This window comes from Oncorhynchus mykiss, chromosome 1, assembly GCF_057628025.1.
Source record: "Oncorhynchus mykiss isolate SJ-2025 chromosome 1, ASM5762802v1, whole genome shotgun sequence".
Classification (NCBI taxonomy): Eukaryota; Metazoa; Chordata; class Actinopteri; order Salmoniformes; family Salmonidae; genus Oncorhynchus; species Oncorhynchus mykiss.
In genome coordinates, this window is record NC_143022.1 from 82,338,920 (window position 1) to 82,361,976 (window position 23,057).

General features: G+C 43.0%; 1 protein-coding gene across 8 annotated transcripts; it reads left to right on the forward strand.

Moving 5' to 3' along the window:
• The first annotated feature begins 93 nt into the window (after positions 1 to 93).
• Positions 94 to 22,925, forward strand: cfap36 (cilia and flagella associated protein 36). Of its 8 annotated transcripts, XM_021612840.3 has the most exons (12): positions 187 to 233; positions 558 to 707; positions 11,721 to 11,785; positions 12,034 to 12,135; positions 14,601 to 14,715; positions 15,009 to 15,096; positions 19,344 to 19,488; positions 19,903 to 19,977; positions 20,142 to 20,247; positions 21,466 to 21,608; positions 21,912 to 22,058; positions 22,289 to 22,573. In XM_021612840.3, exons 2-12 carry the CDS (start codon positions 605 to 607, stop codon positions 22,430 to 22,432), a joined length of 1,233 nt encoding a protein of 410 aa, XP_021468515.2. In that variant the 5' UTR covers positions 187 to 233; positions 558 to 604; the 3' UTR covers positions 22,433 to 22,573. The 8 variants fall into 8 exon arrangements, with proteins under 8 accessions (XP_090097985.1, XP_021468515.2, XP_090097971.1 ...); XM_090241859.1 differs by lacking the exons at positions 19,903 to 19,977; positions 22,289 to 22,573 and adding an exon at positions 22,669 to 22,925 and having other exon boundaries at positions 94 to 233; XM_090241845.1 differs by lacking the exon at positions 187 to 233 and having other exon boundaries at positions 286 to 707; positions 22,289 to 22,925.
• The last annotated feature ends 132 nt before the right edge of the window (positions 22,926 to 23,057 follow it).

The following is a 23,057-nucleotide window of genomic DNA, read 5'->3' on the forward strand; positions in this document are numbered from 1 at the left end:
GGTTTAACCTGTGAACTAATTAATCATATCTCAAAAGTGGGGGTTAATTTACCACAGCGCCCGGGTGACAAGGGTGTGGGGGCTCTCAATCATGAAACTAGATTACCAGTCTCTTGGCTATGCACACTATCACCCTATTCAGGCATAGAGAGGTATCTTCAACTAGCACACGGAAACTTCGCCCTACACAACAGCGCCAATAGACGGGCAATGCAGCCTAAATCACTATTCAGGTAATGTAGGTAGTTTACAGAGAAATGTCAGGGATTATTAGTATTGTGCGTTCAAAGGATCACAAAGAATTAAACACTTATTAGGTTACCACACACCTGATGGGCTGTTCAATTTGTAGAACGCTAAACGCTGATGTAATCGGTTACCATAGGGACCGATTAGGAGTCAACCCATTCAACCACTTCGAAATTCATGAGTGCGCATTTCAGATTTTCTGCAGCTACGGAGAGGGATACTAAAAATACATGGACTAGCTTGTTAGCTAGATCTCAACAAATGTATGCATACTTACACTTCAGTTGTGCATTTTGTTTAATTTCAAGACTATCCTTTCTCGCCTGAAGAGCACTACAGTGTATTTTTAGCCAACATGGCTGAGGACAGCGAGTGGGTTGTGGAGAGCATCGCTGGATATTTGGGAAGTCCTGAATGGGTCATTCCATACACTGACTTCTTGGAAAACAAATGCACAGGTAAGAAAGGCCATTTGTTTTTCTACGTTTTACGATAAAGAAAATTATTATAAACGGTTTTCAGGACCAGGATTACACATGCTGGAATCTTCCTTGGCACCCCTGCTCGAGTGAGCTAGCTATCAAGCTGAATAACAGCCAGCTAGCTAACGTTAGCTATTAAATCTAGGTGGCATTAGCTAGCTAAAACTTTTACTGTAGCTAGCTAGCTTCAAGCGCGTAATGTTTTTGTTGGCGAAAGGGAGCAGTGATTTTCCAGCTCAGTTGTTTGGCATGCGTCAGTGCTTCACATGTTTGAGCGACATTCATCCAACATGTCTTATTATAGCTTAGTTAATACTTTAAGCAAATAAACTAGTTATCCACTGGGTGAAACAGTATACATATGTGCGTAGAGACCACTCGAACGCCTAGAAAGTTCCGATTCAAACGCACAATTCACCAGATCTGCATTAGAATGATCACCAACTATTGAGTTTCGCTGATCAACTCTCTGCATTTACTTCCGGTATGTACTTCCAAAAAATGTCTAAATAAAAATGTACAAGCAACCGAAAAACATCCAGTGTGATATGATTGAGCTGTTGTATTATTCCGACCTGATCGTGGCAGTAATTTGTGATTTTTATTTTGACCTTTTTTGGAAGTACATACCGGGAGTAAATGAAGATACTTGCTCAGCGAAACTCCATATTTGGTTATCAACGAATTTACATTATAACGCTTACAGTGGGGAATCGGCGCTTTCTGGATGTTAGCATACAGATACTGGTGCACACACTGGTTGAATCAACTTAATTGGTCAACGTGTTGTGACATGGAATCAACGTGAAAAATTCATTGGATTTGAAAAAAGTCATTAACCAGTACTGTTTTCATCTCATTTTAACAAGCGTTGTAAACATTGAAATTAGGGTTGAACTCAAATACATTGACTTACAGGTGAAAGTTTTGTTAATATCATTAATTTGGCATCTTATTTATAGGGCTAATGTAATGGTACCCCATTCATAGACGCCAACTGCTTTAGCCCTATTGATCATAGTATCTTCTTTATGGGAGTTTTTTGAAAGCTAACACGCATCGCTTGCCGTACTGTTTTGTAAACATAAGGACCATATTTCATAACAGCGAGAAATAATTTTCTAAAAACAAAAGGTTAAATTGATACACACATTGTTAGGGTTAATGTTCCCACACAGCCATATCCATGTTTCAGCGCTTGTTTACTGAAGACGAGGTGCTAGTTAGCTGTCTAGCATGCTCTGAACACCTGTGTGGAAGCGTAACTCCAGAAGTGTAGTTTCGTGGGATGGAGGCAGCCATAGCTGTTTAGATCTGTAACTGCTACAGTGTAGTTTTGCCGGATGGAAGCTCCCATAGCAGTATAGATCTGTGCTACAGTAAGTATATTTTAAATTTAAAGGATTGTTTCTCGCTGATGAAAGATAAGGGCTATATATTTCAAAAGCAGGTAGCCATAGGGGAAGTTAATGGCTGAAAACTTTGTTTTGTTTGGTAAATTAGATGTAAGTGTAGACTACATAAACCCAAGCTCAAGTTAGGCGTTACATTCAACTGTTCAATGTTATTTAGGTAGTCTATGCAAATGAGTATGGAAGCTGTTCAATGTCTCAATGTTTTGACATGATACACCATTTGTTCTTAACTGACTTGCCTAGTTAAATAAAGGTTACACACACCACACTGACCAAAAAGTTATTTTGTTGCCATTTAAGTATGTCCTCGTTACCAGTAAAACATAATCAAAGCCAATTTCTTTCACTTACTTGCTGTGCTGTTTCGTTGTTCAGTCGTTTCATTCTCAACCAGGATTTCTATGGAATGCCATTTGGGTCTTTGCGTGTCAAAAAATATACTATTAAAAAAAATGTTTGTTTTTTTTCTCACCGTTATTTAACCAGGTAGGCTAGTTGAGAGTTCTCATTTACAACTGCGACCTGGCCAAGATAAAGCATAGCAGTGCGATACAAACAACAACACAGCTCACAACACATGGAATAAACAAACACAGTCAATAATACAATAGAAAAAGTCTATACAGTGTGTGCAAGGCTATTTGAGTGTCAAATAACACTATTTGACGTGTCAAATAAGTTTGTTGACCAAACAGGACCTGAATATGACTGTCACATAATTTAAGGCGTTAATACATTTTTTACATCGTTATTACACATTGATTACACTATCACTCGTATTTCATATGTCACAAAGATTCATCGATATGTATGCTATGATGCTGCTAAGGTTGTCTCGCGCACCTACAGTGCTGGCCATTAAAAAAGGGCAATTAATTCCATTATCTTGGCATTAATGGATTTCACCTTAGAGTTGTCTCACTGAAATGTTGTTACTCTTTCAAATGACTGTTTGACTTGTTGACTGCTCAATCCACACTGCAGACATTGTGGGCTAGTTTAGGAAGGCTGTGCTGCACGTATAGCACAAAATTATAACACAAAATCTGCACGTATAGCTCAATCTGATGACCGAATGGTAAAGAACATCTAGCCGCTCGAGAGCATCCTTACCTGCCGATCTATAAATTATGTTTCCGTAATCTAGCATGGGTAGGATGGTCATCTGAATCAGGGTTAGTTTAGCAGCTGGGGTGAAAGAGGAGCGATTACGATAGAGGAAACCAAGTCTAGATTTAACTTTTGCCTGCAGCTTTAATATGTGCTGAGAGAAGGACAGTGCACCGTCTAGCCATACTCCCAAGTACTTGTATGCGCCGACTAACTCAAGTTCTAAACCCTCATAGGTAGTAATAACACCTGTGGGAAGAGGGGCATTCTTCTTACCAAACCACATGACCTTTTGATTTGGAGGTGTTCAGAACAAGGTTAAGGGTAGAGAAAGCTTTTTGGACAATAATAAAGGTTTGTTGTAGAGCATTTAACACAGAATCCGGGGAGGGGCCAGCTGAGTATAAGACTGTATCATCTGGATATAAATGGATGAGAGAGCTTCCTACTGCCGGAGCTATGTTGTTGATGTAAATTGAGAAGAGCGTGGGGCCTTGGATTGAGCCTTGGGGTACTCCCTTGGTGACAGCCAGTGGCTGAGACAGCAGATTTTATACACTGCACTCTTTGAGTGAGGTAGTTAGCAAACCAGTTATCTAGAAGAAAAATAAACGCACACCTATATGGCTGAGACGCAAATAAAGTTCAAGGAGAGGGGCTACAAGAATGATCAGATTAATATTGCCATTGAGAAAATTCAAAACAAAACGAGACATTACCTTTTTCAAGGTCAGTCTCGCAAAAAGACGCATTCTTGAGTTCTAACTACCCGCTATTCAAAGTGCTCTGAACAAATTAAGGGAATTGTTCACAAACATTGGCACATCCTAAAATCCGATGATAGTCTCAGTAATGTGTTTTCGGACCTTCCCTTGGTCGTATTCTCGCGGGGCAGAAATCTCAGAGACCAATTGGTAAACTCTGATTTACCACCCCAAGATATTCCTGAACAACGTCTATTTGCGCCCCTACTGGATGGAAATTACAAATGTAATGGCTGTGCTCAATGCAATGGCACTTATAAATGTAGATCCTTCAAACACCCACAAACAGGGAAATCGATCCCAATCAAAGGTGTTATTACGTGCTCCGCTAAGGCAGTTATTTATCTTATAACTTGTCCTTGTGGTAAAAATGATGTAGGTAAAACAAAGCGCAAATTAACCTTTCTGATCTCCCCATCCCGGATCCGGGATCGTGAATACAGACTCAAGCTCATTACCATAACGCAACGTTAACTATTCATGAAAATCGCAAATGAAATGAAATAAATATGCTAGCTCTCAAGCTTAGCCTTTTGTTAACAACACTGTCATCTCAGATTTTCAAAATATGCTTCTCAACCATTGCAAAACAAGCATTTGTGTAACAGTATTGATGGCTAACGTAGCATTTAGCATTAGCATTCAGCTGGCAACATTTACACAAAAAAACAGAAAAGCATTCAAATAAAATCATTTACCTTTGAAGAACTTCAGATGTTTTCAATGAGGAGACTCTCAGATAGCAAATGTTCAGTTTTTCCTGAAAGATTATTTGTTTAGGACAAATCGCTCCGTTTTCTGCGTCACCTTTAGCTATGAAAAAACCCCTGTATCCAGGATTGTGTAAATCTATCAGCGAGCTCATTAGCATAACACAACGTTAACTATTTATGAAAATCGCAAATGAAATGAAATAAATATGCCATCTCTCAAGCTTAGCCTTTTGTAAACAACACTGTCATCTCAGATTTTCAAAATATGCTTCTCAACCATAGGAAAACAATAATTTGTATAAAAGTAGCTAGCTAGCGTTAGCATTTCGCGTTAGCATTTAGCGTTAGCATTAGCGTTAGCATCCAGCACGCAACATTAACAAAAACATAAAAGCCTTCAAATAAAATCATTTACCTTTGAAGAACTTCTGATGTTTTCAATGAGGATACTCTCAGTTAGATAGCAGATGCTCAGTTTTTCCAAAAAGATTCCTTGTGTATTAGAAATAGCTCCTTTTATACATCACATTTGGCTACCAAAAAAAATCCGAAAATTCAGTCCTCAAAACGCGAACTTTTTTCCAAATTAACTCCATAATATCGACTGAAAACATGGCAAACGTTGTTTAGAATCAGTCATCAAGGTGTTTTTCACATATCTCTTCATTGATACATCGTTCTTGGACACATGCTTTCTCCCCTGAATCAAATGGTAAAGTAGAAGCAGCTGGCAATTGCGCACCGAATTCGACGCAGGACACCAGGCGGACACTTGGAAAATGTAGTCTCTTATGGTCAATCTTCCAATGATATGCCTACAAATACGTCACAATGCTGCTAAGACCTTGGGCGAACGACAGAAAGTGTAGGCTCATTCGTTGCGCAATCACAGCCATATAAGGAGAGAATGGAAAACAGAGCTTCAGAAATTCTGCTAATTCCTGGGTGATGCATCATCTTGGTTTCGCCTGTAGAATGAGTTCTGGGGCACTTACAGACAAAATCTTTGCAGATTCTGAAACTTCAGAGTGTTTTCTTTCCAAAACTGTCAAGAATATGCATAGTCGAGCATCTTTTCGTGACAAAATATCGCGCTTAAAACGGGAACGTTTTTTATCCAAAAATGAAATAGCGCCCCTAGAGCTCTAACAGGTTAACCTCTCTGGAGTAGGCGGGACGCTTGCGTCCCACATGGCCAATAACCAGGGAAAATGCAGAGCGCCAAATTCAAATACATTTCTATAAAAATCAAACTTTTATTAAATTACACATGCAAGATAGCAAATTAAAGCTACACTCGTTGTGAATCCAGCCAACATGTCAGATTTCAAAAATGCTTTTCGGCGAAAGCATAAGATGCTATTATCTGATGATAGCACAACAGTAAACATTGAGAGAGTAGCATATTTCAACTCTGCAGGCGCGACACAAAACGCAGAAATAAAATATAAATCATGCCTTAACTTTGACAAGCTTCTTTTGTTGGCACTCCTATATGTCCCATAAACATCACAAATGGTCCTTTTGTTCAATTAATTCCGTCGATATATATCCAAAACGTCCATTTATTTGGCGTGTTTGATCCAGAAAAACACTGCTTTCAACTTACGCAACGTCGCTACAAAATATCTCAAAAGTTACCTGTAAACTTTGCCAAAACATTTCAAACTACTTTTGTAATACAACTTTAGGTATTTCTAAACGTATATAATCGATCAAATTGAAGACTGGATGATCTGTGTTCAATACAGTAGCAAAACAAACTGACGCTACTTTTCTGGTTACGCGCCTCTATCAAAAGGTACACATGAAGTGACGTTCATTCTGCGCTATGGTACTTCTTCATTACACAAAGGGAAAAACCTCAACCAATTTCTACAAACTGGTGACATCCAGTGGAAGCGGTAGGAACTGCAGGAAAGTCGATTCGAATTCTGGATTCCCCATGAAAACATATTGAAAAGACAGTGACTTAAAAAAAAAATCTGAATGGTTTGTCCTCGGGGTTTCGCCTGCTAAATAAGTTCTGTTATACTCACAGACATGATTCAAACCATTTTAGAAACTTCAGAGTGTTTTCTATCCAATACTAATAATAATATGCATATATTAGGATCTGGAACAGAGTAGGAGGCAGTTCAGTTTGGGCACGCTATTTATCCAAAAGTGAAAATGCTGCCCCCTACCCTAAACAGGTTAAGGAGCTCCACCTCGGACTCAGTGACTGGCTGCAGGGAGAAACTTTGTAGCGGGGCATGGGAAAAAGAGGGAGAAGCATCGGGGATAGTCGGGGTGGAAGATGAGGAAATGTTGGATGGGCAAGGAGGCATGGCTGAGTCAAATAGGAATCCTGACTTAATGAAGTGGTGATTTTAAAGAGCTCAGCCATGTGCTTCTTGTCAGTAACGACTACATCATCAACATTAAGGGACATGGGCAGCTGTGAGGGGGAGGGTTTATACTCCAGGACTTTGACTGTTCTCCAGAACTTCTTGGGGTTAGACCCACAGAAAGATAAGCTTTTCCTTCAAGTAACTAACTTTGGCCTTCTGGATAGCTTGAGTACACTTATTTCTCATTTGCCTGAACGATAGCCAGTCAACCTGAGTATACGTGTGCCAAGCCTTTCGCCAAATGCAATTCTTGAGGTGGAGTAACTCTGCGAGATCACGGTTGAACGGGGGGCTGAGGCTGTTTTTAATTCTCATTTTCTTCATGGGGGCGTTTGTTAACAATACCACTGAAAATATAAAGAAAGGTCTGAGCGTCTTCGACAGAGGGGATCAAGCTGATTCTATACCATTTTACAGAGGCCAGTTCATGATTTAAGGCTTGCTCGTTCAAGTTTTTTAGCAAGCGTCTATGACAAATCAGGACAGGATTTTTCACTAAGCAGCCATTACGAACACAGGCTGTAAAACAGTGATCACTAAGGTCATTACAGAAAACACCAGACTAGATTATTTGTGAGGATAACATCGAGGAGAGTGGGTGTTTGGAGTCATACCTTGTGGGATTGGTGATAATCTGAGAAAGATTTAGGGAGTCTCATTGCTTTAGGACTTGGTCAGGTGGTTTAAGCATGTCCCAGTTTAGGTCACCTTGCAGGACAATTCCTAACTTAGTGTAAGGGGCCAGGGGATAGCTTAGGGCAGGTAGGGTACAGGCCGGTGCTGATGGAGGACGATAGCACCCATCAACAGTAATCAAATAACTATTTGAAAGTTTAATGCTTAAAACCAGCAAATCACATTTTTGGGGGATTATTGAAATAGACAACTGAGGTGAAGGTGATCCTTGGTAAAGATTACTACTCCTCCACCTTTGGAAGATCTGTCTTGCCGAAAAAGGTTATAACCAGAAAGGTTAACATCAGTATTCAAAACACTGTTCCTTAACCACGTCTCAGTGATGACAACACATCTGGATTGGAGCTGTGAACCCACACTTTCAATTGATCCATTTTAGGTAATAAGCTTCTAGTGTTAACGAGCAGAAAACACAGGCTTTTACGAGAGCAGATATCAGAGCACAAGTCAGAATTGGGGCTAGCAACAGTAGTTGGGCCAGGGTGTACAGTCGTGGCCAAAAGATTTGAGAATGACACAAATATACATTTTCACAAAGTCTGCTGCCTCAGTTTGTATGATGACAATTTACATATACTCCAGAATGTTATGAAGAGTGATCAGATGAATTCCAATTAATTGCAAAGTCCCTCTTTGCCATGCAAATGATCTGAATCCCAAAAGAACATTTCAACCCTGCCACAAAAGGACCAGCTGACATCATGTCAGTGATTCTCTCGTTAACACAGGTGTGAGTGTTGACGAAGACAAGGCTGGAGATCACTCTGTCATTCTGATTGAGTTTGAATAACAGACTGGAAGCTTCAAAAGGAGGGTGGTGCTTGGAATCGTTGTTCTACCTCTGTCAACCATGTTTACCTGCAAGGAAACACGTGCCGTTATCATTGCTTTGAACAAAAAGGGCTTCACAGGCAAGGATATTGCTGCCAGTAAGATTGCACCTAAATCAACCATTTATCGGAGCATCAAGAACATCAAGGAGAGCAGTTCAATTGTTGTGAAGATGGCTTCAGGGTACCCAAGAAAGTCCAGCAAGCACAAGGACCTTCTCCTAAAATTGATTCAGCTGCGTGATTGGGGCACCACCAGTACAGAGCTTGCTCAGGAATGGCAGCAGGCAGGTGTGAGTGCATCTGCACGCACAGTGAGGCAAAGACTTTTGGAGGATGGCCTGGTGTCAAGAAGGGCAGCAAAGAAGCCACTTCTCTCCAGGAAAAACATTGGGGACAGACTGATATTCTGCAAACAGTATAGCGATTGGACTGCTTAGCACTGGGTTAGCCATTTTCTCTGAAGAATCCCCTTTCCGATTGTTTGGGGCATCCGGAAGAAAGTTTGTCCGGAAAAGAAAAGGCGAGCGCTACCATCAGTCCTGTGTCATGCCAACAGTAAAGCATCCTGAGACCATTCATGTGTGGGGTTGCTTCTAAGCCAAGGGAGTGGGCTCACTCACAATTTTTCCTAAGAACACAGCCATGAATAAAGAATGGTACCAACACATCCCCGAGAGCAGCTTCTTCCAACCATCCAGGAACAGTTTGGTGACGAACAATGCCTTTTCCAGCATGATGGAGCACCTTGCCATAAGGCAAAAGTGAGTACGTGGCTCGGGGAACAGAACATCGATATTTTGGGCCCATGGCCAGGAAACTCCCCAGAGCTTAATCCCATTGAGAACTTGTGGTCAATCCTCAAGAGGCGGGTGGACAAAAAAAACACATTCTGACAAACTCCAAGCATTGATTATGCAATAATGAGCTGCCATCAGTTGGGATGTGGCCCAGAAGTTAATTGACAGCATGCCAGGGCGGATTGCAGAGGTCTTGAAAAAGAAGGGTCAACACTGCAAATATTGACTCTTTGCATCAACTTCATATTAATTGTAAATAAAAGCCTTTGACACGTATGAAATGCTTGTAGTTATACTTCAGTATTACATAGTAACATCTGACAAAAATATCTAAAGACACTGAAGCAGCAAACTTTGTGGAAATTAATATTTGTGTCATTCTCAAAACTTGTCCACGACTGTACATGTACATTTCCAGATATCATCAACAGAAATGTAATCAAGGCACGGCATAGTACAGGGAGAGCTCTGCAGTGCTGATTTATTACTTTTGAAATTGCATCAGATGTCAACAAGATCATATTGTATAGAAATTTCATCAAGTAACATGAATACAAAGCTGGCGAGAGGTGGTTAGAATAGGATGGGACGCCAAAAGTCTGTGTAACCAATAGAGAGTCAGAATCCCGAGTGTAGGAACAAACAGTCTGTCCCGCGGTTGGGTAAAGACAGTTTGTAGTCAACAAAGTATGCAGGAGTCATGATGCAAATAGAAAAATAGCAAGATGCACAAGAAACAAATAAAATATATAATGACTTGGGGCTAGCCATTGTAAGTTCAGAGTCACCCGCCCCAACAGTGCCTGTGTGCTGGAGGCGAGCGAAACCTTGGGAGAGAGGGGTGAGTGTGGTGGAGGAACCTGTACCAGACGGGGAGAAAGGCCAGGGCAGACGGTGAACAGAGAGGGGTGAGTGTGGTGGAGGAACCTGTACCAGACAGGGGGAGACAGGCCAGGGCAGACGGTGAACAGATTGCCAGGTGGAACCCAGGGAGCAGGTGTCACACCCACTTGGAAGAAGCTTTTATTTCTGGAGGCAGATTTCTTGTAGAAAATGCCAGTGAATGGTCTTTGAACAGCAGGAGGGGGCTTCAGAGGATGCTTCAAAGACTCCTGACACTTGCTGGGCCAAAAGCTATTTTACTTCACACCTTAGTGCTAATTGAATGTGTATCTGGTCTGTCCTTTCAACCCTGAGACCTCAGTTCCAGGTTAGAATGGTGTCCTCAGGTCTCTGCTGTTTGTTTGCTAGAGCACCCTCTGTATAGCTTGGAAAAATAACATTGGAAGCAGTAATCTCTCCGGTTAATTTTGGTCAAAATTAGGTTATAGGTTTGGAGTTTTGGTCTGGAGCGAAGGCCATGCTGTGGAGAGTAGCATCCTGCATATGTACCTGCCAAAAAATTCAAGTTTATCTAACTCAATCTATCCTTTTGTAAAAAACATGTTGAAAGATGTGAGCTCCCATTCTCTATGAGGGGGGCGTGTTTCCACCTCATGCCAGATATTATGTCAAGAACAGCGCAAATAAGCAAAGAGAAACGACAATCCATCATTACTTTAAGACATGAAGTCCGTCAATCCGAAAAATAACTTTGAACATTTCTTCAAGTGCAGTCGCCAAAACCATCAAGTGCTATGTTGAAACTGGCTCTCACGGGGACCACCACAGGATAGGAAGACCCAGAGTTACCTCTGCTGCAGAGGATAAGTTCATTCGAGTTACTGGCCTCAGAAACTGCAGCCCAAATAAATGCTTCACGGAGTTAAAGTAACAGACACATCTCAATAACTGGTCAGAGGAGACTGTGTGAATCAGGCCTTCATGGTCAAATTGCTGCATAGAAACCACTAGTAAAGGACACCAATAATAAGAAGACTTGATTGGGCCAAGAAACACAAGCAATGGACATTAGACTGATGGAAATCTGTAATTTGGTCTGATGAGTCCAAATTTTTTATTTTTGGTTCCAACCGCCATGTCTTTGTGAGACTCGGAGTAGGTGTACGGATGATCTCTGCATGTGTGGTTCCCACCTTGAAGCACTGGGGTGTGGGGGTGTTTTGCTGGGGACACTGTCTGTGATTTATTTAGAATTCAAGGCACACTTAAGCAAGGCACTTAACCCTATTTGCTCTTGTAAATCTGCTAAATGGCTAAAATGTAAATTTAAGAATGTATGTCAATAAGCAGTGTCACCCTACTTGTTTAATTCAGATATTATGCATGCAAGTTTGCATAGTTGACCAATTTTGCATTTTCTTTCAGTTTTTGATGACGATGATGAAAATAAATTGACTTATACAGAAATCCATCAGCAGTACAAGCATTTGGTGAGTAGCTAGCTACAGTCTTTGGAATGGCTTGCAACATTATTATGCATTGGGTTTCTTATTATGATGATTTATCGTTACACATGTATCTTAAATAGACATATTCTGGAAGGGTCTGCAATTCCATAAATTAGTCCTGAATCAAGATGTGGAATGGCTGAGTTAGTCATGAATAGTTTGTCAGTGTATTAACATCAAATGTTTTGTCTCTGGAAAACAGTGATGCAACTAGCTACATTTACTTTCAGGTGGAGAAGTTGTTAGAAACCTACATGCAAGAGGTTGGCATCGATGAGCAGCAGTTTTTGGAGGCCTGCTCCTCTCCTTTTGCCAAGTCCAAAACCTTACAGGTAAGCTCGATCATCTTTCCTATACACTGCCACAAATTATGCCAGCTACGTAGATGTAGACAGATGAGTGTGCACCTTTACAATACAAATGGGTTGAGAACAGAACATCTAGATATTTACATATCCTTCAGTGCTTTACACAAGTCAGTGGAAGGAAAATGTAAACCATTGCTCTGAAAATACCTAGGTCTATGTTTGGGCCAGGGCAAGAGCTCTCTCTGGATACAGCATGAAAGACTCTACCTAAAAATAACATTATGTCAATGCCACTCTGATCTGTCACTTGCCTGCTGTGATGACATATATAGGGGATTTGTATTATGTTGATGTCTAATGGTTGCTGGGAACTTGCCAGCTATTGGTCTCTTTTTTTTGGACTCTGGCCATACTGAAAGATATATTCTGTATCTGGGCGGAATTCAATAGCCTCCATCTCAGGACAATTCATTTAATGCACCATCAATGTAATGACTCCTGTACGTGACGACTCATCAAGTAATGTAATACACAGTACGTCTCTGACAGTAGAGATGAGCTCTTTGACATCCCAAAGGCCTAGTTGCCTTTTGATGAAGCCAAGCGCTACAAAGTTCAGGTCTGCACTGAACTGGAAGCTAACCAAGTCATTTGGAATAATTATTGCACAGTTTTATTTATTATTTTACCAGGTAAGTTGACTGAGAACACGTTCTCATTTGCAGCAGCGACCTGGGGAATAGTTACAGGGGAGAGGAGGGGGATGAATGAGCCAATTGTAAACTGGGGATTATTAGGTCACCGTGATGGTTTGAGGGCCAGATTGGGAATTTAGCCAGGACACCAGGGTTAACACCCCTACTCTTACGATAAGTGCCATGGGACCTCTAATGACCTCCGAGAGTCAGGACACTCGTTTAACGTCCCATCCGAAAGATGGCACCCTACACAGGGCAGTGGGATATTTTTCTTTAGACCAGAGGAAAGAGTGCCTCCTACTGGCCCTCCAACACCACTTCCAGCAGCATCTGGTCTCCCATCCAGGAACTGACCAGGACCAACCCTGCTTAGCTTCAGAAGCAAGCCAACAGTGGTATGCAGGGTGGTATGCTGCAGGTCAGGAAGGAAGAGTGGACAGTGCCAGAGTTTAACAACTCTAATGAGGTAGCTTACTATGGGATGGGTTTCTACAGGGACTCCCTGTGATATTGTTACAATTTAACTTTAATCAAACTCAATTACCAGGTTTCTGGGATAAATCCCAAACTATTCTTCTTGCACTACAAGTATGCCTAGGTTATGCACATTTGATGTGTGTAGATAAACAAACAATGTTTACAGTGTTTCTTTTTGTGCAAGAATACTCACTTATCCTGGAGACCTGTTTACTGATTTTATGAAATGGGCCTTCGCTTGTAGCCTGGTGGAACAAGCCGAGCGCATCGGTCAGTCTGCTTGACCAGGCCACTTCGGTTGTAGATTGGTGGAACATGCCGAGCGCATGGATCAGTCTGTTTGACCAGGCCACTTCGGTTGCATGGCAAGCAATCAAGAACAAGAAAGGTACAGATTGAACTACCTGTTAAGAAATGTAGGCTACATATTAATGACTTGAAGGCAAGCTCCTTTCAGTTCTGCTCATGCTGTTACCTGCTGTCTCCATGCCGACTGTTTTGACAGTTCACCGCCCACTAGGGCGGGGTTGTGATACTACTTAATTACCTTGCTGAAGCATTTCCCCGAGGTCTGAATCTGAGGACCTTTTCACCATTGAGCCTAATCCACACCTTTCCCAACCCTTTACCTTCCTACTAATGGTAGGGAATATGAACTGTCAGAGTGGGGAAATGTGATAGGATTGGGTGTGCTCTCATGAAAAAACATTCAAGATAACTTGCAGCCTAGATCTTCTTGAAATGCGTCTTCCTGTCATGGACTGAGGAGCATGCCCCATCATGTTCAACTCCATGGTCAAAGAATGCATGGCCCTGCATAAAAATACATAATAGGAAATAGTTCAGGTACACAATGATGCATTCTGTTTCTCCTCCATCTGCTGGTGTTGTGAACCTGAGACTGTTAAACATACAGGAGCTCAGGTAGACCTGATCTATGACCAGATTAGTGGGCCAGGCCTTAAATCGGGTTAGTGAGATACAGGAACAGCTCGATGGAGCTATTCCTGATGGAGAGTGTTACTTAGTCTCAGAGCCAGCGGTGCCCTCTGGGACATACCTGGGCCAGAAAAAGACCTTGGTTGTGATTTAAGTTACCAGGAGGCACATAATGTAGGCCTCAGGACAGAGAGATTAAGAGAATTCAGAGCTGACTCAGTTTCAATTACAGTGCCAACTGCCAAGGTTGCACAACCCAGAGGCAGAGCACTCAAAGAAACAAGTACAAATATGAATAATTCATAGGACTTGTTAAGATGGTTAGCAGATGTAGAACAGTATTCATGCTTATTATTAACTGTACCTTTTGTACAGACTGTATTCCAGCCCGTCCTGGCCACAGACGACTTCCAGATGTTCAGGTCTCTCATGGTGCAGAAGAACATGGAGCTCCAGCTCCAGGCGCTGCAGGTCATTAAAGAGAGAAATGGTACACCTTTTCACTGTTGTCACACAACTCCTAATTAGGGTTGAACAAATCTGGTAACTTTCCCAACATATTCAGATTTTGCAGATGTCTTGATTGGAGGATTCTGCATTTCTTGTGTATTCCCTCCTGATTTGTGAAAGTTACTGGATTAATGCTTGCCTACCGTACCAGTTTACACACTACTCCATCATGTGGGTGTGCCCACACACACACAGACACTTGGCACAATGGCACCGATGAGCCTACACCGGTCCAAAACTGTTTGTTCTAATGCTCCCCTCCTGTGTGCATAGGCGCCCTGCCTGAGTGTCTCACAGATGGAGCAGACGTGATGAGTGAACTGGAGCAGCAGGAGATGAAGATTATACAGGAGGTTCTGAAGTAAGAGACTCATAGAACTGGGGCCATTACACCAGCCCTCATACATGCACTTTCATTTTATAATAATAGGGTTTTCATCAGGTTCTCACAGGCTTTGTTGTGTTGTTTCCTTCAGTCATTGGCGCACACGTAGGGCCCATAGTTTTGCCTGAGCACATTATTAGACCAGGAAAAACTCCAGCTCCCGATAACCCCCCCCCCCCCAAAAGGAACAATAAAACAACAGAGGCTATATACATTATATATTATTCGTAGCCGTCTATTTACCACCACACCATGCTGGCACTAAGACTGCACTCAACCAACTCTATAAGGCCATAAGCAAACAAGAAAATGCTCACCCAGAAGCGGCTCTCCTTGTGGTCGGGGACTTTAATGCAGGCAAACTGAAATCAGTTTTACCACATTTTTAGACTCTAGACCACCTTTACTCCACACACACAGATGCATACAAAGCTCTCCCACGCCCTCCATTTGGCAAATCTGACCATAATTCTATCCTCCTGATTGCTGATTACAAGCAAAAACTAAAGCAGGAAGTACCAGTGACTCGCTCAATATGGAAGTGGTCAAATGACGCGGATGCTACGCTACAGGACTGTTTTGCTAGCACAGACTGGAATATGTTCCGGGATTCATCCAATGGCATTGAGGAGTACCACCTCAATCATCGGCTTCATCAATAAGTGCATCGACGACGTCGTCCACACAGTGACCTTACATACATATCCCAACCAAAAGCCATGGATTATAGGCAACATCCACATCGAGCTAAAGGCTTTGAAAGGTTGGTAATGGCTCACATCAACACCATTATCCCAGAAACCCTAGACCCACTCCAATTTGCATACCGCCAAAACAGATCCACAGATGATGCAATCTCTATTGCACTCCACACTGCCCTTTCCTACCTGGACAAAAGGAACACTTATGTGAGAATGCTATTCATTAACTACAGCTCAGCGTTCAACGCCATAGTACCCTCAAAGCTCATCACTAAGCTAAGGATCCTGGGACTAAACACCTCCCTCTGCAACTGGATCCTGGACTTCCTGACGGGCCCCCCCAGGTGGTGAGGTTAGGTAGCAACACATCTGCCACGCTGATCTTCAACACTGGAGCTCCACAGGGGTGCGTGCTCATTCCCCTCCGGTACTCCCTGTTCACCTACGACTGCATGGCCAGGCACGACTCCAACACCATCATTAGGTTTGCTGATGACACAACAGTGATCAACGACGAGACAGCCTATAGGGAGGAGGTCCGAGACCTGGTTGGGTGGTGCCAGAATAACAACCTATCCCTCAACATGAGCAAGACAAAGGAGATGATTGTGGACTACAGGAAATTGAGGACCGAGCACGCCCCCATTCTCATCAACGGGGCTGCAGTGGAGCAGGTTGAGAGCCTCACGTTCCTTGGTGTCCACATCAACAACAAACTAGAATGGTCCAAACACACCAAGACAGTCGTGAAGAGGGCATGACAAAGCCTATTCCCCCTCAGGAAACTATAAAGATTTGGCATGGGTCCTGAGTTCCTCAAAAGGTTCTACAGCTGCACGATCGCATCACTACCTGGTACGGCAATTGCTCGGCCTCTGACCGCAAGGCACTACAGAGGGTAGTGCGTACGGCCCAGTACATTACTGGGGCTAAGCTGCCTGCCATCCAGGACCTCTACACCAGGCGGTCTCAGTGGAAAGCCTTGAAAATTGTCAAAGACCCCAGCCACCCCAGTCATAGACTGTTCTCTCTACTGCCTCATGGCAAGCGGTACCCGAGTTCCAAGTCTAGGACCAAAAGGCGTCTCAACAGTTTTTACCCCCAAGCCATAAGACTCCTGAACAGGTAATCAAATGGCTACCCGGACTATTTGCGTTATGTGCCCCCCCCCCCCCCCCCCGCTAGTGCTACTCTCTGTTTATCATATATGCACAGTCACTTTAACCACACCTACCTCAATTAGGCCGACTAACTGGTGCCTGTATATAGCCTCACTCCTATTATATCCTTAGCTTAGTGATGAGCTTTGAGGGTACTAAATCAAATCAAATCACATTTATTTATATAGCCCTTCGTACATCAGCTGATATCTCAAAGTGCTGTACAGAAACCCAGCCTAAAACCCCAAACAGCAAGCAATGCAGGTGTAGAAGCACGGTGGCTAGGAAAAACTCCCTAGAAAGGCCAAAACCTAGGAAGAAACCTAGAGAGGAACCAGGCTATGTGGGGTGGCCAGTCCTCTTCTGGCTGTGCCGGGTGGAGATTATAACAGAACATGGCCAAGATGTTCAAATGTTCATAAATGACCAGCATGGTCGAATAATAATAATAATAAGGCAGAACAGTTGAAACTAGAGCAGCAGCACAGTCAGGTGGACTGGGGACAGCAAGGAGTCATCATGTCAGATATTCCTGGGTCATGGTCCTAGGGCTCAGGTCCTCCGAGAGAGAGAAAGAAAGAGAGAATTAGAGAGAGCATATGTGGGATGGCCAGTCCTCTTCTGGCTGTGCCGGGTGGAGATTATAACAGAACATGGCCAAGATGTTCAAATGTTCATAAATGACCAGCATGGTCGAATAATAATAAGGCAGAACAGTTTAAACTGGAGCAGCAGCACGGTCAGGTGGACTGGGGACAGCAAGGAGTCATCATGTCAGGTATTCCTGGGGCATGGTCCTAGGATGCCACACTGATGTTCACATCAGCACTATGGTGCTGAGCTGTAGTCAATGAATAGCATTCTCACATAGGTGTTCCTTTTGTCCAGGTGGGAAAGGGCAGTCTGAAGTGCAGTAGAGATTGCATCATCTGTGGATCTGTTGGGGCAGTATGCAAATTGGAATAATGGTGTTGATGTGAGCTATTACCAACCTTTCCAAGCACTTCATGGCTACGGACGTGAGTGCTACGGGTCTGTAGTCATTTAGGCAGGTTGCCTTTGTGTTCTTGGGCACAGGGACTATGGTGATCTGCTTGAAACATGTTGGTATTACATACTCAATCAGGGACATGTTGAAAATGTCAGTGAAGACATCTGCCAGTTGGTCAGCACATTCAGTGTTACTTGCCTCGAAGCGAGCATAGAAGTGATTTAGCTCGTCTGGTAGGCTTGTGTCACTGGGCATCTCGTGGCTGTGCTTCCCTTTGGAGTCTGTAATAATTTGCAAGCCCTGCCACTTAAGACACGCGTCGGAGACTGTAGTATGATTCAATCTTAGCCCTGTATAGGCACTTTGCCTGTTTGTTTGTTCGTCGAGGGGAATAGCAGGATTTCTTAAGCTTCCGGGTTAGAGTCCCTCACCTTGAAAGAGGCAGCTCTATCCTTTAGCTCAGTGCGAATATTGCCTGTAATCCATGGTTCTGGTTGGGATATGTATGTACAGTCATTGTGGGAACGACATCCTCAATGCACTTCTTGATAAAGCCAGTGACTGATGTGATGTACTCCTCAATACAATCGCAAGAATCCCAGAACATGTTCCAGTCTGTGATGGCAAAACAGTCCTGTAGTTTAGCATCTGCTTCATCTGACCAGTTTTTGTTATTGACCGATCACTGGTGCTTCCTGTTTTAATTTTCGCTTGTAAGCAGGAATCAGTAGGATAGCATTGTGGTCAGATTTACCAAATGGAGGGCGAGGGATTGCTTTGTACGCGTCTCTGTGTGTGGAGTACAGGTGATCTAGAATTTTTTTTCCCCTTTACCTTGAACCCTGTTAAAAAACCTGTGCTTTGAATTGAGGAGGGCAGTCCATAAGCACAGACGAAGGATATCAAGGATCTGGAAAAAAATATTTATGGAGGAATGGTCTAAGATCCCTCCCTAAGTGTTCTCCAATCTCAGAAAACATTTAATAAAAAGGCTCAGTGCCATTATCCGCACAAGGTGAAGTATTCAAAACAGCTGCCAATAATCTTGAACCCCATCTTTTGGGAGAGAAAAAAAGGATTACCTTTTAAACAATCTTTTCTCTGAGAAATTGTATTAGTATAATAACATTTTCCTTTTTATTTTGCATACAATATAGCTCAGTATTTATTTATTTTATAGTCTCTAAATGGTGACAATAATGGCTGTGTTATTTAAGATCGCTTTGTATTCAACTACAAGTAACACATTGAAACACACTAGTACAACCCTATAAAACCATGGTGGTGTTTGATGTAAAGTAACCTCTCTTATCATCTGAGTTAAACGACCATCTACTAGTAAACATATCTCCCCGATGTGTGTTTGTACAGGAGGTCAAAGGAGGATTATGACCTAGAGATGGCTCGCCGATTGCAGTCAGAGGAGATCGGCTCCACGTCCAGAAGCTGCTCCGATAGGCCAGTTCTAGAGGCAGTCAGCATCCAGAGGCCCACCTCCATTCAACATACCAACAAGGTGAGTTATGAACCTAATACTGACTCAGAGTGTTGTAATACAAAAATACTGAACATAACTTTGTCTGCCTGTAGAATGTGATAAATGGTTCCTATTTCATGTATTCATAGCCATAGTATTCTTTTGAGCTATGTAGTTGAGCAGCAACACAAAAGAAGGGGAAGTGAGTACAGCAGCTTACAGTCCCTACATATCACGTTACTAGACAGTCTTCAATCAATCAACTAATGCAGAGTGGTGCACGATCTGGTAGATATCCAGCCCTGTTCTAGGACATGGACTCACATTGTTAACTAAAGGTTTGACCTGTAACACTGTTTTTCCGCATTATCGTTACAATGTATGTTTTTTTAGCCTGTATATTAACCTAAAGTGGGGTATGTGACAACTCTCTTGTATGTTGCACATGCTCAGCCCAAGGCTGAGGCGAAGGTGTGGGACAGTGGTAGCCACCAGCCCTCTGTCCCTCTGGTCAATGGAAATGCAACGGTAACTCTCCTAGTAGTATAGTGCACACAGTCTGCTATTGCACTATGTTAGACCTGTGGTCGCCCATAAATGTTAGCTGTACAACCTGAACTTTGTGAACATCAGTGTGGCATAACTAGAACTGCTAGATGCAATGATATGGCTGCCCTGTGCCTTCCATGTAGGTGAACAGTACATCTCCTCAGAGAGGGGAGCTGAAGGCTGCTGGAGGTAGTGGGCAGATGAGTCCAGCCAATACCAGCACATCTCCCCCTTCTAAGTTGGCATCAGGTAATAACTGTTACATTCAGTCTCCAATACTGTTGGCTGACTGTTTCCCCTCCATATACTTTGGTGCTTGAAACAGTCTTCTGTTTCATGTTCTCAGTACATCTGCTCTATTACTAGTCTGTAGTGATGTACCTTCCCTACTGTTCACTGGATTTACTCTGCCCTCAGTTTATAGTATACACTAGTCTGTTCCCCTTGAAGCCTTTCCTGTAGTGTAGATATAGCACATGAATGCTAAAAGGTTCATCTACATTACATGTCCCTTCAAATTAGTGGATTTGGCCACACCAGTTGCTGACAGGTATATAAAAATCGAGTACACAGCCTTGCCAACTCCATAGACAAACATTGGCAGTAGAATGGCTTTACTGAAGAGCGTAGGACCGCGTAGCGTGTAAAAATCTTCTGTCCTCGATTGCAACACTCACTACAGAGTTCCAAACTGTCTCTGGAAGCATCATCAGCACAAGAAATGTTCATCAGGAGCTTCATGAAATGGGATTCCTTGGCAGAGCAGCCGCACACAAGCCTAAGATCACCATGCGCTAAGCCAAGCGTCGGCTGGAGTGGCGCCATTGGACTCGCGTTCTCTGGAGTGATGAATCACGCTTCACCATCTGGCAGTCCGATGGAAAAATCTGGGGTTGGCGGATGCCAGGAGAATGCATAGCCATGCAATGCCAACTGAACATTTTGGTGGAGGAATAATGGTCTGGGGCTGTTTTTCATGGTGCGGGCTAGGCCCCTTAGTTTCAGTGAAGGGAAATCTTAACGCTACAGCATACAATGACATTCTAGATGATTCTGTGCTTCCAACTTTGTCAACATTTTGATAAAGGCCCTTTCCTGTTTCAGCATGACAATGCCCCCGTGCACAAAGTGAGATCCATATAGAAATGGTTTGTTGAGATCGGTGTGGAAGAACTTGACTGGCCTGCACAGAGCCCTGACACCTTTGGGATGAATTGTAACACTGCGAGCCAGGTTCAATCGCCCAACACCAGTGCCCGACCTCACTAATGCTCTTGTGGCTGAATGGAAGCAAATTCCGACATCTAGTGAAAAGCCTTCCCAGAAGAGTGGAGTCTGTTATAGCAGCAAAGTGGGGACCAACTCCATATTAACGCCCATGATTTTGGAATGAGATGTTCGACAAGCAGTTGTCCACATACTTTTGGTCAGGTAGTGTGACTAATGGAAGGTTATGTGTTGATGCAGAACCACGAGTCCTTCCTGCTGTGAGGGTTCCAGTGAAGGGCATAGAGCTTCCAGCTGTCTCCAGGGAGAAGGGCAGCAGCCAGGCAGTAGAGGGCTGGATAGAGGAGGCACGCAAGGAGGCTGGCATCTCCAAGCCGTTCACAGTGAGACTCTCCTACTGCATACACCATACAAAGGGCTTTGTGTTTTGGTTCATCATGTCACATGACATAGATTTGAATGTTTATAAGGCTTTCCCAGAAATGAGAATTAGACTATTTACATTTTTCTGAGGATGGTGCTGAAGCGTCAGACATAAAAAGGGGGTTTGATGAAAAAGCTTTAAATCCAGGTCATGTGACATTAACCCTAACACAGGGCCATATGTCATGCACTCTGAATAAACACCCAGGCAACATGACCAGTTTCGCTGAAGACAGATGGATTGTGTTTCTGATTGTGTTCAGGAGTTGTCAGCAGAGCAGCAGGTGCAACTCCAGCAGAGGGCGCTGTACCTGCGGCAGCAGAGGGACAAACTTCAGGCCATGAAAAGAGAGCAGAGACCCAAACCAGCCACACCAGAGGAACCCCCTGCCCCCACTCCCAGCACACCGGTAACAGCTTTCATTAGTGGTAGATAACAATGCACCACACCACAGCTGATGACTGCAAATTCAAGTAGAACTTTGCTAGCAAAGAACTTGGGTCAACTCTGGTCTGCCTGTGTCATGTTTTTAGTGAGTTTAATGCAACCTTCTCTATTGGTTTCCCTTGATTTTCTGTTCACATTATTCCCTTTAAAGCTCTTTATTCCCCTCTTCTTTTGCTGCCTTGCCAATCAAAGGACTATGTTCCTAAAATGAACAGGGGTGGTGCTAGTAGTGTACAGGAAGAGATGGTCAATGCCTCGCAGCCTGCAAGCTCTCTCGTTGGGGGACATAAACCCAAGGTGATCTGGGTTGAAGTGACAACTGTCTCCACTTTGTAGTGCTGCTGCCCCGTGTGCTTCTACTCTTCTACTATTCAGTCTAGATCGCTGAAGCTTTAGACTGCGCAATATGAAAAGGGTAATTTCCAATTGAGCCGGCATATGCAGTCGCCACTAACATCACTTTTAAATCAGGCTGAACTTGGGCGATACGGATTGAATAAAGCCCTTGCTGTAGTAGATTTGTGACGCTACCGTTCAACATTTGATACACTTTCTTGGTTTTCCCTTCAAAGGAGATCTCTGTCGAAGATAAAAAGAAGTTACAGAAAAGAAAACATCTGGCTGAAAAACTGAAAGAGGAAGTCATCAAGAAGTAACCCCCCCCCCCCCCCCCCAAGAGTTTAATTGTAGTCAAAATGGTCCAGGACTGTGCTTGAGAAGGGGCGAAAGGAAAGGTATTAAAATGGATCTTTATATAGAATCAGTGGTGCATTAATATTAACTATGTAAGATCATGTATGCTGTTTAATAAATCCTATTATTTTATACACTTTCTGCCAGAGATCTTGTGTGATAAACCTACTGGTCAGCATGGAAAGATGCAATTAACTTGTACATCCTGTTTTAAATCTACAAGCATGGGTACCTCAGAGGCAAACCTACTGGATAGGCATTTGGACAT